Source organism: Cornus florida, unplaced genomic scaffold (assembly GCF_030987335.1).
Source record: "Cornus florida cultivar Cherokee Brave unplaced genomic scaffold, ASM3098733v1 CherokeeBrave_3.0.0_Hap2_Chr04, whole genome shotgun sequence".
Lineage (NCBI taxonomy): Eukaryota > Viridiplantae > Streptophyta > Magnoliopsida > Cornales > Cornaceae > Cornus > Cornus florida.
The window spans coordinates 96,872,465-96,890,092 of NW_026775574.1; the positions used below are offsets into that span (position 1 = coordinate 96,872,465).

General features: G+C 33.2%; 1 protein-coding gene across 1 annotated transcript; it reads right to left on the minus strand.

Annotated features, from left to right (window-relative positions):
• Positions 1-5,288: 5,288 nt before the first annotated feature.
• LOC132304089 (peroxisomal acyl-coenzyme A oxidase 1-like) lies at positions 5,289-15,796 on the minus strand. The gene is made up of 15 exons (XM_059801616.1): positions 15,652-15,796; positions 15,373-15,512; positions 13,901-14,009; positions 13,670-13,731; positions 13,208-13,417; positions 12,507-12,594; positions 12,219-12,381; positions 11,240-11,438; positions 9,117-9,314; positions 8,138-8,269; positions 7,093-7,213; positions 6,717-6,827; positions 6,270-6,339; positions 5,891-6,074; positions 5,289-5,792 (listed from the first exon to the last, which is right to left on the minus strand). The coding sequence occupies exons 2-15, from the start codon at positions 15,508-15,510 to the stop codon at positions 5,583-5,585; spliced, it is 1,995 nt and encodes a 664-aa protein (XP_059657599.1). The 5' UTR covers positions 15,511-15,512; positions 15,652-15,796; the 3' UTR covers positions 5,289-5,582.
• Between the last annotated feature and the right edge of the window lie 1,832 nt (positions 15,797-17,628).

The window sequence follows — 17,628 nt, forward strand, 5'->3', positions numbered from 1 at the left end:
CTTTTAGGATTAGGATTATAATAGTTGATTGAAGTAATATTAAGTACGAACATTCATTTTAGAGGGGAGATTTAAGGTTTATTCAAATCTTTATGTAAGTTTTTTATCCTTAAGTTGAATGAATCATTATATTCTTTATAAATAAAACTTATCTCTACACATGAATCACGATCTTTATTTAAAAAACCCTCATAAAGTTTTAAAAACTTATGTTTCTCCAACACAATATACATTATGGTGTAATATATACAGAGTATATATATATATATATATATATATATATATATTTGCAAGCAATGATAGAACGCATTTTGGTTGATAGATTATAGAATATACATAAATTAATCATTAAATGTACTCGACATGATAAACTTTGTATTCATGAATTGCCCAACTTAGAATTTGTATTCCAATAGAAAATTGTCAATACCATTATTGGTATAACATACCATCATTACACCTCATAAAGTTAGCCGGCCATATGCAATTTTTTTTTTTAAAAAAATTGAAAATATCTTGCTTTATTTTATAATAGTAAAAAAAAATTGAAAATATCTTGCTTTATTTTATAATAGTTCTCATATAATTCATCTACTACACAGATTTTTTAAAATTTTCAGAAAATGATGCACAATGCTACGCAGTTAAGATCTTCTTTTAATGTTTTTTCGGCATGATATTCCCATGATATGGATTGTTAACAAGTTAGCACAGCGTCCGATGAATTGATAATGTGAGCATTCGTGAGTAAAATAATGTTTGGGCCGGATGCTGCTGTTTAATAAATACTCCATTTGTTTCGAAAAAAATGACAATTTTTTTTTTTTTTTTTTTTTTAAAATAGTTGTCACCTTTTTTTTTTCAAATACTATATTTTACCTCTTTTCATGTATGTCCTTGGAGTTTAAAATTTCAAACTTGAATATTCATAGTACTTTCTAAGGAAACAAGGCATGTCCTCTTAAAAATTTCTACTTCCTAAAAGTGATATCTAAATTGAGACAGATAGAGTATGAAAAATCAGAATGAAAAAAAAAACAATAAATAAAGAACTAATTCTAGATTGGACCTAGAATTGTATTATGTCTTTTAAGACAATATTTTTTCTGCTTGGTACTGAGTGGACTTTTCTTGCGATTGTCTAGAAAGTTATCGGGATCATTCTTCTAATCGGCAGCACTTCAACTAGAGAAAACAGCAAAAATTTTCTGAAATGTGCAAATGAAAATGTTAGCAAAAAGGGTTATTTATAGAGAAACTAGTGCATTTTCGGGTCAATTCGAATAGTAATTGGGTGCACCTATTTGGCCTGAACAATTGACAATTGCACTACCACGATCTGAATAGACATCGGTTGCACTTGCTTAAAATGGGACAGAGGGAGTACTACATTCATTTATTACAAACTCTAAATCCAACGTGAACCGCCTCAAAACTTTCCAAGTCCAATTTTGATCCAAAGTTTGCTTAATCAAACTAAGTTTCCAATGTCACTATGATTGATAGATCGTAGCACAAGCTTATTGTGATTTTTTGTTGTAGCAACTTGTAGTGTGTTGTAATTTTTCAACACAATTAATTTGTTTTTAACATGTGACGACTTTTGTGGGTGGATGTGATGTGGGTGAGCACAGGCATGTTACAGGGTCTCATGATCTCACATTGTTGCCATATGTATATTCTACATCTTTTTATAACACAACACGTTTTAAAGTCGTGATGGCTGTGAACCCATCAAAACTCCATAGTTAAGTGTGTTTAACCTGAAGTAGTACCAGGATGGGTGACACTTGAGAAGTCTCTGGTCCGGGAGAGCCAAAAACTGATAATATTATGTTTGGATGGGTGTTTTAAAGCCGTGACCCATCAGAACTCCGCAATTAAGCCTACTCAACTTGAAGTAATACTAGAACGGGTGATTCCCTAGGAAGTCTTTGATTTGGGGGAGTCAAATGTGAAGTGATTGATATATGTAGTATCTATACCCTTCTATGACACAACATATTTTAAAGTTAGTCGGAGAGCTAAAAATGGACAATACTATATTTGTATAGGGTGAAGGTTGTTTCTTTGGTATATTACCAAGATAAGTGACTCCTTAAAAAGTTCCTGATCTGAGGGAGCCAAAAGTGAATAATATTATATCTGTATAGCGTAAGAATTGTTTCTGCTTTCTGAGGGAGCCAAAAAGTTTAGTTGGGATCTTCCACCCTTACTTATTATGAAGAACTTTGTGGCTTAGAAAAATTAGATCATCCCACCTAAAAATAACTCCAATAATTTTCATAATTTTTGTCTAGCTAAAAATTAATCATTGAATTCAAAAGTTAATAATGAAATATACATGTTCCATTCTCTTGTATTAATACCATTATACGTGTCAAATCAAAAGTGCCTATGAGTTTTATTTATTATTTACTTTTCATGACAAGAATGTTAGGATTATGATTAGACGGGAGGAGCAGGTGCAACGACCAAACATGAAAAGTAACCCAAACGTTCTAGAGCAACACGACTGAAATGAAGAATTTGATCATTCCATTTTACAATTTTTATGGTAGAAATGAGGCAAGAAACACTTGTCCAATATTTTACTTTATAATAATTATTTAATTTTTCTAATTTTTTGGGATCATAACAAGTTAACAACAGGTGATACAAGAGTAGGTATCCAACAGTGGTGACAGAGTGACATTATAACCCTAGGAATCCAACCCACGCATGAAACCAACAGTTGATCGAACACGTTAATTAATAAATATCCAAAAATATATATAAATTTCTTAAAAAATAAACAAAAAATTGTGACAAACACAAGTGTCTAATTATTCACCAACTTATTTCTTTAAATGTTTTAATACACTAGTTTCAATTGATCAAAGACTGATACAGACTAAATTAATGACACTTGATCTAAACTTTACAGCTGTGACAATTAATGTCTACTTAATTTAGTCCTGGAGGTCTAATTGCCATTATATTTCATGTTCTTCCCGAACAAAATCTTGACCAAAATAAACAGAGTCTGTCTTGTCCACCTCTCTATATATGTATAATAATCACCAAGATCCCTACTCATTAAAATTTAATTATCTATACAGTTTTTAAATATGGTACCCAACAATTTTGTACCACACCAAAACACAAGCTACACAATTAAAAATCAGCATTTTGGCTTGTTTCATTTGGCTACTGAAAAATGAGTTTGTTCTATCATTTATGGTGGTTCAAGCTCTTTGAAGCTGTACCCAAGAAATTGCCTTCTCCATTATTTGATTTTTCACAGTTCTAACGGTTCATAAAAGTTTCAACAATATGTCCTACATAGTTTTTGATGAATTAATAAAGATTTGGCGTCGCTATTTTGTAGCTGACTTTAAATTAACCAGTTGAGCTGCTTGAGCTCTAACTGTTCAAGCTCAGTTCATTCTTTGATGTGCAACTTGGACTTATAGCAAATTTTATAAAATGAGCTCGAGTTAAGGATAAATAGTTTGTGAATGGACTCGATTTGAGGATTTTGGGGTCGCGAAATATACTATTTTTTTTTTTTTTTTTCCAGATAAAGTTAGAATTTTTATAATGTTTTTGGGAGACTCGAATCCTCTATTTTTATGATACCATTAGACTACTGATCAATAAGCTTTGATTCGCAAAACTTGCTGGACAAGTCACCAAAACAAGTTTGATCTTGACCTGTTTGCTTAACGAACTAATGTGAATTGACCTTTGAATAAGCTGAGCACAAATGCTTTACTTTCTATGGTAAATCATTAAATCAATCATATGGTAGTTATTAATAAACTTTTTCTGTTTATGTCACCTTGGCTATTATTGATTACTTCCTCCGTCCCTTATTAGTAGTCCATTTTTCTCTTTTTACATGTCCCAAATTAGTTGTCCTCTTTGAAAAGTCAAAGCATCTTTTCTTTATATTTTCATCATTGTCTTTTATCTTTTAAAAAAATTTCAAACTTTGTAACTATATATATTTCAATTAAAAAGGATAATTTGGTAATTTTAAAAGAGTACAATGCATTAATTGTATGTCCCCTTAAAAAGTTATAAAACCAAAAATGAATAACTAATAAAGGATGGAGGTAGTATCATCTTTAAGCTGTGCTTTTAATCATAGAGGTTTCTTTTGGAATTAATAGTGATTCCAAGGGCAGCCCTGTGACTGTCTGAATCATTATTACAAAAATAGCTTAACATAATTAAACTTCAAAAGCTTATTTTAAATTGTTTGAGTGGGTCTCATGTGCTCTGATTTGTTATTGTAGCACTATTTGACCATGTGATGTGAAATGAAAATTTAAGTAGTAATACGAACATGAATTGTGGTTTTTTTTAAAAGTAAATTGAAGTTTATGTTCAGCTAAGAACTTTGCATGGTGAGCTTATTATACCATTAAGTGGCAGATTTGTATTTAATTATATTAATTAATAGTACGTCCAAAATGCTATATTTCTCTTTCAATGCATGTGAATATGTGATTGTTCAAAGTATAGGGTTCAAAAAACGGTTCAAAAAATTTCTTGTTAGAAAGAAGAGACAGTAATTGTATATTGTGTTGATATATAAGATAGATACACGGGCTTAAATAGGTGACGAGATGTGTGGAGAGCAAGTTACCTAAATCCTATACATGGTTAGAATATATTACACATTGGGAAATACAGCTCATGCTGACATTTCCCTCGAGTTGAAGCATAGATATCTATCATACCCAATGAGCTAATTACACCATGGAACACTCTCCTCAAGTTGGAGCATAGATATCTATCATACCCAACTAGCTAATTACACCATGGAACACCGCACTTCCTGAAATTGCCTTCGTGAGTACGTCAGCCAACTGATTTTCAGACCAAATAAACGGAAATTGTATATTGACTTCAGACCAAATAAACGAAAATTATATAACTTTTCAATCAAGATTCTCTTTAATAAAATGACGATCAACTTCAACATGTTTTGTACAATTATGTTGAATCGGATTATGTGAAATTTCAGTGGTTGCCTTATTATCACAATGTAGACTCATCGGTTTCTCATAATCAATCCCCAAATCTTGTAGTACATGTTTGACCCATAATAATTTGCGCACACCATGAACCATACCTCGGAATTTAGCTTCCACGCTTGATCTAGAAACCACCTTCTTGCTTCTCCAAGTGACAAGATTACCTTCCACAAAAGTAAAGTAACCCGATATGGTTCAAAATTCAGGCCACAACATCACAATAAGACTATCAAATAATTATTGTTGTAGGAAAAAGGACTCTTATCAAAATCATCTGTGATTTTATTTCTTTATATTTTTTCAGAGTGTGTCTGGTAACAGGTATAACTTGTCTAGCAACTAATTTTACACGAAAATAACTGCATAGTTGATGACAACTTTGTCTATCAACAGTTATTTATAGCGGGAAACAAGTCTCTACTGTTACACAAAATTGTGCTCACATAATACCTACTAATGTTTCCTCTACAGAGATCACCTCATCCAGGTAACTTTATTAGCATTACAAATGCATTTCCAGAATTATGGAAACAATACATATATAGCTTTAATTATTCAGAGTCGGGCAATACGGAGCTGTTGCTTCAGCATAGGCTTAATATATTCACGGTAGCCATCCGGCACAACTGTGTCATTCAGAGGATCCTTCCATGCTGCCTCGTATAGGTTTGGGTAGACGTTTCCATCATAACGGCCAAGAATGGAACCGAGGAAGTGGTCGGTGTAGTTAAAGGCATCAACAAGTGCAATGGCGTTTGGACGAACCTAATGCAAAATGTGAATTTGAAGTTAGCAATCAAATGGGAATTGCCCACCCATCACAAGTAAGATGGCAGATAGGGCAAATTATTTTTAGCACAAACCTGGGAATACAAGGATCTGAGCTGATCGTTTGCAAGAGAAGCTTGCTTAGGAGTGACATAGCCAGTGGAGAGGAAATCACCCTGATGCTTGTGAAGAAGGAATAGAGCATAGATGTTGCAGAGGTTCTCTAACTGTTGTTTGACCCCTTTTCCAGTAATATCTTGTTGCAATTTTTCAATGAACCTGAAAGAGAACGAAGGTTTTTGTAACGAAAAAGCAGAGAGAATGATCAAACAATGATGTGTTTCAGCTTTTAATTCTGTTTTCTTTAAGTGCCAAGTCACTGACTCTAAAATGACGCAGAAATGTGGGAGAAAATTTAATTTATTTTTCTAGTTTAAGAAACAAGGTCTGGATCCCTCTTAAGATGAAGCTTACTTGGAAACAACGATTAATTGGCAATGAGCAACTGCTGCCCCAACCAGATCAGCTGAGAGTTCTGCAAATCCTGAAAGGAAGTGAAGTTTTAAAATAAATACATCTAGTATATGCATAAATAAGTTCAGGAAAAATCCTTCAGTGTGACTTTGGTCATGTGGCATGCATGGAAGAAAAAACAACACATCAAGAGGTATCATATGATATATATGGGTAAATCAAATGCCGATAATGTATGCGTTCTTTAAGACTATCGGATAATGTTGGTCAGGAATCATACTAAATCTTAATAATGGAAAATAAGTAAATGACAGAAACTGGCTAGGACGGCAGTGCTTACTCGCACCATCCCCATGTAAATAGTCATCAATTCAATTGATCAAATTTGGTAGAAGAGAAAATAGAAAAAGTAGAAAACTTGATATCCTTCAAAGCAGAAAGAATTACCTTCTTCATAATTTGTAAATTTGCTTAGTTTTTGAGCACAGGCAACAGACATTCTAGCCGACCTTGCTTCAAATGCTTCCAATATTACACTAGGCTTTAACCAATCTTCAGCTGCAGCCCATGAAGGAAAGAAAAATTTATTAAGCTACGATTGCAAGTGCGAGTGCAAGTGTGGTAGCTGTTATCCTCTTTGAAGAGTGACCCATTAGGTTGTCTTACAGACTTGACATTTTGGGTTTTAATCGAGTAAGATAAGGTTGTAGTATAAGGCTCTGAGCAGACTTCTAGAGGCAAAATATCCATGTTTCTTTTTAACCATTCTGCATGAAAACTTGAAGGCAATGAGCATAAAGCAGCACTCAGGAAAGGACAATACCCCTTTGGACATTGCAATGACATTGAACCAAGAGTTCCGTTCGCCCCATATAAGCCGTTGTCCCAACAGGTTTTTTTCCAGATCCCAGCTGAGTAACAGTCTTCATAAGAAACCTTGCAGCCTACAAGAGTAATTTTAAGTAGAACGTCAACACACTTTAGGATGCCAGCAAACATAAATTTAATGGTGGCCAACCCAAGCCGTCCCTAATGAAATAAGTATCACTCAGTTGACATCAGGATTAAAACTACGTATCAACAACTCTACACACACCTCATTCAATCTATACATACAAGTCCACAGTATGGAATGACTAAGGTACAATAATATCTCAATCCTAGTAGGCCAAAAACGATGTATTAGTTATAATTTTGTTGACTCATACAAGACACAATCATAGTGCTAAGCAGATAATGCTTTTATCTGAACTTTTTTCACATACAAGTACATACATATACCACAAAATCTACTCTTGCCTTAAGTTCCGAACAAGGCTAGATGTGGATTATGCTGAACAACACTTTAACAAATTGTAAAGTAAAACTATGAACTTCTCTATTATCCTCATTTCTAATGAATTTCAATTTCTACGGTAATAATGCAATATTAGGGGGAAAGAAGAGAAGGGAGGAGGGGGTTAATTTCTGAAACAAAGGTCAAGCCTGAAGTTTCGCATGGCCCTGATTGGGTCAGGCAGGATCAGAGTGATAGTTGCAATCAAAAATTTGAATTATGTGAAGTGACAATGAGTTAATACTCCTACACAAGTAGCATAAATATTTAACAAAATTATGACGAGTTTTGAAGCACTCCTTTGACAATGATAACATTATTTGTCCACCTGCTCAACTGCTTATAATTATGCAAAATCCTCCAAAAGTAGTTTTATTTGAAGAAAGAAAATCTTATTTACAATGAAGTAGGAAGACAATGCAGCATGTCAATAAACGTATGCATCTCAGTACACTTGACATATTAAGCATACAAAATGAAACATAAAAATTAGTAAAGAAGAATAATTTAATAACCCACAAGACGTATATACCTGTAGAAGTAGCACAATGTTGTCTCCTTCGTATGTACAGGCTGGAACATAAACTGCAAATAATTCAGGAAGCCCACTGCTACAAAGGTAACCATGGCCACCACATAATTTACGGCATTCTTCAATCCCATCCTGCAATGGAAGTGAATGGTATTCAATTAAACAGCATTCTATATAAAAAGTGATAGTCATAACACAAAATGCATTGATACATTCACAGGCATGGTTGTCATTATAGCAACCAACCAAAAAAAAAAAAAAAAAACACAAATGCAGTTATATGGAAAACACTACTCATTTTATAGGTCCACATGGAAAACTTTACATTTCATCGATAAATATTGTTAAAGAACCCCCATAAGGGAGTGAAATAGAACATACAAACTTAAGTTCCTAGGCAGTAGGATCCTAGGGCTCTGCTGCGTATATGTACTATGTGGTCAGATACACGCAAAGTGAAAATTATATACAACACATTATTTTTGATAGATTTAAAATCAAAGCTCAAAGCAACTGGGTGAACCTTGATAACAAAAATCAAGACATCATAAAGTTGGCCCAATTGACCAAAGGTTGTAGCCTAGTGGTTTTTCCATTACCTCCCAAAGTGGAAGGTGAGGGTTCAAGTCCCCATAGGGGAAAATGGGCGTGCAAGTTTCTTGCCAAGGAAAAAGAGAAGGTTCGCCCAGTTGGTATCCATAGGTCACAAAATAGTATTAGGCAAATAAAAACCAATTTGGAACTACTTAGACTAAAAAACCAAGGCTACACAGACACATCAATTTTTTTCATCATATTACAAGCATATTAACCAAAAAATTTCTTTCATTAATTTGATATATAAATATATGTGTGTGTACCTCAAACACTAAACAAATATAAAAAACTAAGACCTTCCACAAAGAAAGAGAGAGAGAGAGAGAGAGAGAGAACAATCACTAAAGATAACAAAGTTCATAATCAACCAATCATCACTTACAGCAGTGGCAGTAGTAGTTAAAGACTTCAACCCTGCAGTGCATGCATGAGCCTCTGGCAGTGTCGAGAAATCATTGGCTTGCGATCTTTGGGTCACATCCGTATATAACCATTTTAGCCACTCGCTAACAAATCTGAAAGCATAAGCTGAAGCCAGCAAAGGAAAGAGCCTACTTTGCTGAGTTTTGTAATCAATTACCTAAAGACCAAGCAGGCAGCAGAAGCATTGATTACGTTAAAAGATGGTAAGAGCATAAATTTCTAGAAGTAACCTACAGCTCATATTTTAAAAAATATCACATCAAGACTATATGCCCTATGTTTCTGAAAAACAAAATAATTTCTAATTATCATATAATTGTCGTAATATTATTCCATGAGCGCTCATTGCAGGGACCAAAATGTACCCTTTTAAATATGGGAAGGCACTGTGGTTGCATATTCGATATAAATTGCAAGATTCACAAGTCAAAGTAGTGCGGGTAGCAAGCAGATACATGTCAAATGTCAACTGTAGGTGTCAGTAGTTTCTAGAGAAAGTAGAAAACAGAGAGAGAGATAGCAGTACTGTTTTCCTGTTTATATATTTCCCTCCTTTATTTTAAACTCTAGCACGTACCTAGTTTAGTGACCAAGGAGGCTTCTCTTCATATAGGAGTATAATTGCCACTTGCTTATCAAATTACATATTTCTAGGAGTATATATGTGTCCATTGCTCATATAGAAATCAATTTTTAATTATTTGATAAATGACAAGTGACACAAGTCCCAAGTTCCATGCTTAATGAGCATAAACTTCTTAGCCAATCCCCATATCCTAATATACAAGGGTTGGAGGAATACAAATCCCAGACACATAGATGCACCCAATACACTATAGCCAATTCAATGCAACAGAAATGCATATAAATGCAAAACGGATAATATATATCTCAAGATTGCAATTACACTGACTGATGATATTATGAATTTCAGTATTTTGAATATAATTTGAGAGATGGATGACTATCTTATTGCCTCTATAAACAGATAAGAATGATTTATTGAAATGGTCCTATAAATTTGAAATGTCACCTAGAATTTTAGGTTTATTGACGAAATTAGAATAGAATCAGTATCAAGTGTAAGAAATATCAAATTACAGATTAAGAGGGAATTTGGGTAGAAATAGGCATAGTGTTCAAGGAGGTTGAAGAAGAACAGAGGATGTAAAATTTCTGTAACAATTAGTAGAACTGGGTTCCAGAACTAGAAACAAAAAGGGAAACGAGCAATGGATTAGTAAAAAAAATATACTTATAAAAATAATAATAAAATAAAAAATAAAAAATAAAAAAAGATTAGTAAGAAAAATATATTTTCAAGTAGCAGACAGTCCGACTTGCACAAAATTAGTGTAATGCAAACCAAAATCAAGGATTAGTGAATTCCAAAGTTAAGAGTGTAAAACCACCCACAGAGGAGATACAAGAAAATAGCATTTGTACAAAACATGTAACAGAAGGTTCGCCATCTATTTATAGAGGAAAAGGCCCAAAAGGGTCCATTCTTCATGTTTAACTTACTACATATTTGACTCCAAATTTCAGAAATGCCATGAGCTTTTGGGCTCAACAACACAGCTTACAATATTCTCAAACAATCACTTCATAGCAGACAACTCTTGCAGACACCGGAAATCACTATTCCCAAGTCCAGTCAACAGAGCATCGATCCAAACAACCGAGGACTTCCAAAGGCATCCTTCCAAAATCAAATTTCAATTAAAAACTTTCTACTTCGACTAAGAAATTAAAATAAATAAATAAATCAGATATCATTCAATTTTCTATCAAAATTTTAGTTACATTACCAGCATCAATAGGATCTTCCTAACCAGTTCATATTTAGGCAAGAAAAATCAAGAGTAGATTTGATTGAGCATGATTTATGTTCTTGCAATTAGTAAAGAGGTGACTTTGATCATTTCAGTTGCAATTCCATCACACAAGGCACTAAAAATTTGAGTATCAAAGTAAGATTTACAACAGTGCACACACAAAAGGATATTGAACCAGCGTATTCTATCACTGACGCAAGTTAAATTCCTTAATGGTTTAAAAATGAAGGTTTTCTTAAAGTACCTGGGTCTCAAGACCATTTTCCTGCAAGCCAAATTGTCTACGAACAGCACTGTACCTTGTAGCAATACAAACAGCCCGTGATAAAGCACTGGAAGCATCAGCTACAATTGCTTGTCTCACAAAGACCATTGTCCCATAAAGTAGTTGCCGGGGAACATTGGACTGCAAATATTTTCCTTCTCTTGAAACCTGTGAAACCCTGATATTCTAAAAAATGAACTTCAGAATGGAAATCATAGTGACTGTAGCAACAATTACATATACTGGGTATTTGAAGAGTATAAGTAAATTTAGATAATAATTCTATGAGTAACCCAATGTGTATGTGCATGTTTATACAAGTTTAACATCCTTTATATGCTTGTCAATTAGGTGCTTCGGCACAGATCCCTTTGAAGTTGGTAGAGTTGGGTATGAAAAGTGAGGCAACTTGTTTCATCTCTTTAGTTTTCCCCTATTTTTCTCAAGGTCCAGTCTCTACTCACTCCTTCCCAAACAGAAATACAAGGCTTCTATCCATCTTTGAACTTCTCTTCCCTCATCCAGAAGATAGTAACAAAGCAGGTTTTGATTATATGGATATATTAAGGGCTAATGTATGGTAAGTTACAACCCCACAGTTTGTGATAAACATTCAAGTATTCCTATTCTCAACATACTCCTGCAATATTGACAGTTTATCTAGAAATAAAAAACACTTCTTCTATTACAAAACCATCACTAAAGTTCCTGACAAACAAGCCCAGTGAAGAACAACCCATTATCCTGAAAATTTTATGAGGGTTCTTTATGTATTTTACCAAGCCTAGGAAAAACTTGAAGGAATTTAACAGCCGTCAATTCTCAACACAGCCAATTTAAAGGAAATACCTTTAAAACCTTAGCCCCCCCATCAAAAGGATGACATATTCTGAAAAGTTACAAGCCAACTAATGAAAACATAACAGAGTCACTTATGTAAAAAGTTGAATGAATATACCTCATCAACATTTGATTCCTTGGGATTCTCACATGATCAAATCTTAATACCCCATTGTCCATAGTGTTGTATGCCCCATTTCCAAATTTCATCCCAATATCACCAACAGTTATGCCAGGAAGGGGTGAGTGATCATCTAAGCTCCGTAATTGGACAATGAAACCTACAAACATTATTTATTCACAAAGAAATGATCAAAATAGTTACTCATAGGACTTAAGTACCTATTGCAAAATAAGGAGATCATTTTTCGCACTTCAAATTTAGAACAATGGACTTGGTACCTACCATGCACTCCATGGTCCTGACCATCTGTTATAAGACGCGCAAATACAACAGCATGTGTGGAAACTTTACCCAGTCCACCAGGCCACCACTATTTACAACAGTTAAGTAAAAACTGTGAGAACCTAATCTGAGAAAGTTCAATCAATGAAACATTAAAATGTCGACAAAGAAAGGAATTCGCCATTCTGAAAGTAGCTATATATAACTAATTGACAGCAACCAATTAGGACTATACATGGCAGATACACACAGAAAGGGTCAAAGGCATCTGCTGGTTTATCACTTGAGATATCCTAAACTATTGGGGAAAGAATGACTCTATACTATCTGACGAGTATGCTAAATTATACTTTTCAATAAATATATAATCTTAACCCATATTTCTTAAAAAATGTTGTAAGAACTTCTGTGTCCTCACCTTGCTTGAAGTCATTGTAGGACAATGAATGATAATTTCATCCATTTTAGGATCAAGCGTTGCAGTGGTTTCAAGCCCTTGAACATTCAAGCCATGACCAAGCTCATTTTATACATATCAGTTAAGTATTTGTCTCTACTGGTTTTTTCACTCATATCCTTAGCTGGAGGGGGAAACAACTCTTCTCTATCTCATGAATATCTTAAATTTTTTTAGGAGTACATAATTTTAACCAACATTTCTCCACGAATCATGTAAACACTGTCATAATTATTTTACTGACCTTGCTTGAAGTTAGTGTAGGACTATGAATGATAAATTCATCCGTTTTAGGGTCAAATGTTGCAGTGGTTTCAAGCCCTTGAACGTTGGAGCCATGACCAAGTTCAGTTTGAGCATAACAGCCAATTATTTGCATCTTGTATGCCAATGGCAACCATTTCTGTTGCTGTTCCTCAGTTCCTTGTCCTTTTATAACAGGTACAAACATTCCCTATAAAAAAAGATAAGACAATAAACACAGGAGAGACGCATTACAGTCACTAATTCCACTATTTTTTTTTTTACCTAAAAGCAGAACTTCAACTAGTTTAACTCCAAATTTTAAAAATTAGTTTGACAAGCAAGTTAACAAATGCCCAGTTATTATCTTGCCACAGGTGTATGGTGTACCAATGCATCTTTATTATGAATAAGAGGAAAACAAAACGTTACAAAGGCACAAAGAGGCTAAATTAGAAGTTACCCAATGAAGATCTGTAAAAGCAGGTTCGTCAACATAAAATCTTAATTTGGATGCTTCCTCTTCTGTAATAATAAAACTTGCATTTTGATCAGATTATAGAAAGACAAATAAACATAAAATAACCATGCCATGTATACTATAAAAGTTAATCAGTCCTTTAATCCCCAACAAACTCAAAATAAAAATCAAGGTTATTTGACATTATCAAAACACCCCAGGATGAAAACATACCAGAAAGACGAAGCTCAATGATCCGTTTCCATGCATATGTTGCTTTTCTGAGAGTGTTCTTAAACAACTCCTTTCTACTAAGCATAGGTCTGCTATCCTTTTGGAATGCCTAAATACCAAAGCAAGATAATAAATAGCAAAAACCAGATACAAAAAGGCACATATGTACAAAAGAAAATTATGAAAACCATATAAAACATTCAATGGGAATAACGAAAGGATGATGATAATAATGATATGAAACATTCTAGTAACGAATAGCATCCTATCTGATCTTCGTGTAAACTACTTTCAAACGATTGTGGTGAACAACAAACCATGGAAGCTCTTATTAGCAAACTAAGGCCCTGTTTGGTTTGAGTTTTGTTTTAACCCGAAACAAAACAAGTATTTTGTTTTGGAGTGTTTTGAATAGTAATCAAAAGTGTGTTTGGTAACGTCTATTTGTTGTAAGATTTTTGGAAGCAATTTGGTAAAAAAGTGTTGCAAGTTTGAAAATTATAATGGTTAGTTTTAAAATGCAATTTAAGAGTTTCTCATTTAAAAATTTTTTTTTTTACTGTTCTTCGCTACAATACCTTGCTATAGTGCTGAAACATGTAAAAACACCAAATTGGCGTATCGATTTTTTGCCACTATTCACGAAACATTTCGGCAGACAAAAACAAAACGCATACCAAACAGGCCCTTAGTGTTTGCTCATCACTATGCTCCAAGTCCTCAAATCAATTCTATAGATTCTAATTTTTATTCTAAATTTTGACAACGGACAAATTATATTCATTCTTGTGCAACACACAGGCACATCCTAGTTGATTGTAGTCGCTAGCCAAATTTGATTGCAGTTGGATATCAAAAAGGAATATGTTCTGAAAAAATCCACCTATTTTTTTTTTTTTTTTCCTAGTTGGCACTCACACACACTTGTCTCTTCTGAGACTTGAACCCCTCACCTCCTTTTGAAAAGTAAGAGACTGATACCACTAGGCCGCTGACCCATTGGTAATCCACCTAATTTCAACCAACTAAAAAATACTACAAAATGCCCTGAATCAGAAATCAGCTAGTTAAATAGTTAATCTGTCATCAACAATACCAATTTTTAACAATTACAATTGCGAATAAAAAGCAAAATTGTCTTCAGAAAATCATATATAAAAATTGGCTTCATAAAATCACTACATATTCCTAACTAACAATGCCCCAGAGTCAGATACTTCAGTAATTGAGCAGTTTTGATTCCATTAGTGCTGGTAGATAATCATCTAAATTGAAGTTACCAAAAACCATCAAAAACCAAAATTGCTTTCTCAAATTTCACCAATCAAAAGCTCCTAAATTAATACTACAAAACGAAATTTCAAATTAATTGTTAAAAATCAGGCGTTAAAAACAAGACAAATATAAGAACAGCTATGAATCAACTTCAAACCAAAATAAAATAAAAATTAGAGAGAGAAAGAGGGAGGAACCGGATCGGCAGCAACAAGTTTGGAAATGCGATCGGAGAGTTGGAAGGCGTGGCGAGAACCGGCCCAAACGATCTTCATCGCATCAACATCGAACAGAGTCCTTTCTCTTTCATGAGCTAGCTGATCCAATCCCTCCATTTCTACCAGATAACAATATACACAAACCCTAATTACCACAATCTATCTAAATGTATCTGTATGTGCATGTATATACATATATATATATATATATATATGGTTAAAGTTTACTCTTGCAACAAAGAGAGGGGGAGATGGTACCGGCTTGTGTATGGAGAATAACGTCAACGAGGTCCGTTGTACAGTCGTTACACAATATCTATACATATACATAACCTGTCTCATATGCAAAATACACACGTACAACACACCACACTCCGTTAGACATATTTTACACGCGACCAATTTAGTAACTTTTAGCTCTCCGACCTAATTATTCTCACAAAAACCACGTGTTTGATTTTTTTTTTGGGATGCGAAAAGCAACTCTTCCTCTTCAACCTTTTTTTAATATATATTTTTAAATATATATTTTTTATTTTATGATATTTGATTGTGATAAAATATTTAGTTAAAAATATTTAAATTTAATAAAACTAACTTTACTCATTAATTTTTGATAAGATATTTTATAGGCCCCTAAACATTAAAAAATATATATTAACAAAAAAAAAGTAAGAAAATATTTTTCATCAAAACAAAATTAGCCTCCTATTCTATTTGTTATATTTATCTTTTTAAAATCAATTCTAATAACTTCGAAAAACCTCAACAACTCCTAATCAAACAATGTTTGTTCACTCTTTTCTTTTTCTACACTAAATAAAACCAGCAAATTGATGAAAAATCCAAATCTTTAACCATAAATTCACAAAAATCATTCTATCAACTAATCATTCGGGACCTCTTATTGAAGATTTGTTATTAAACTAAGTACCCAAAAATATTATTCAAGAAACATACGTTCCTTCATTATTCTAAGAATAATTTTCTATTTTTTGAAATATAAAAATTAAAAAATTGTATGTGAATCTGTTTGATTTACAATTTCTCCGAACTAGTTTATTAAAGTCAATTAAAAAATCAATCAAGCTTACACAATAGTTATTCTTTTTGAAGTTTAAAATTTTAAAATTTATTTTTATTTCAAATCTTATTTTAACTAGTAAAGGTTCTTATGTAATTTTGCCTAACTTAAATAGCCTTGTAGGTGATTTTTTTTTTTTTTTTTTTTTAAGTTGGAGAGACTCAATTGTGAGACCTCTAATGGATAAGGCGTTTAGTGCACTTCTGCCTTGGAAACAATGTTTGAATGCCATTATGCATTATACAATATTGATATGACTTGTATTTTTGCGACACTCCAACGTACGATTCCTAATTATTTTCATCAATCCCTTGAATATTCTTTTGTTTTGTAAACAAAAATTCATTTACTCACAAACTGCCACAAAAACATTTTTGGATATGTAGGAAATGGCAATAGAAAATGTAAATAATTGAACCTTTCAATTGGATTGCTTTTACATTGCAAAATCATATAGAATCCGAAAGTCGGACATATTTAACTCCTATAATGTGAATGGCCCGACTTTTTTACATTTCACTAGGGATCGTGAACACAAAATTGAAGGGAACAAAAAATAAAAATTGGATTCACAAATCAGTCAATGGAATTGGCGGGGTCTGTAGATTTCAAAAAGCAATTCAACCATGGGGTGACGAAAATAGATTGGATAGACGAATTAGTCAAGTGTGCGTGTGGGCGTATTTTTTTTTTTTGTGTTTTTTTTGTTTTTTGGGTTAAGTCAAGACCACTGCATCATCAAAAGAGTCTCATTCAAAAGACCAATCAAGAAGTTGAGCCATTAAGCCTATTCGATATTGATTAATGAAATCTGTTCAAGCCTTAACCAGAAAATCATATATGTATTTATATATATATATATATATATATGGTGTACTATTCTGCAAAAAAACGAAATTAGCAACCATATAAGAACTCAATACACATTTGATATGGACAAACATTTCAAAAGAAATTAATTGAAAATTTGCGATTGGAACATGAAAAAGAATCACACTCCATTTTTGCACTTACCTTTTACCGAGGGGAAAGATTTTGATAAAGAAAATTTTTCTAAGTAGTTTGAACTTTGAAGGAAGCAGGGGAATCTGACAAGACATTGCAAAAGCTCATGGTGCGCGCCTGAGTGAAGCAAGGCGCATAATTGAAAA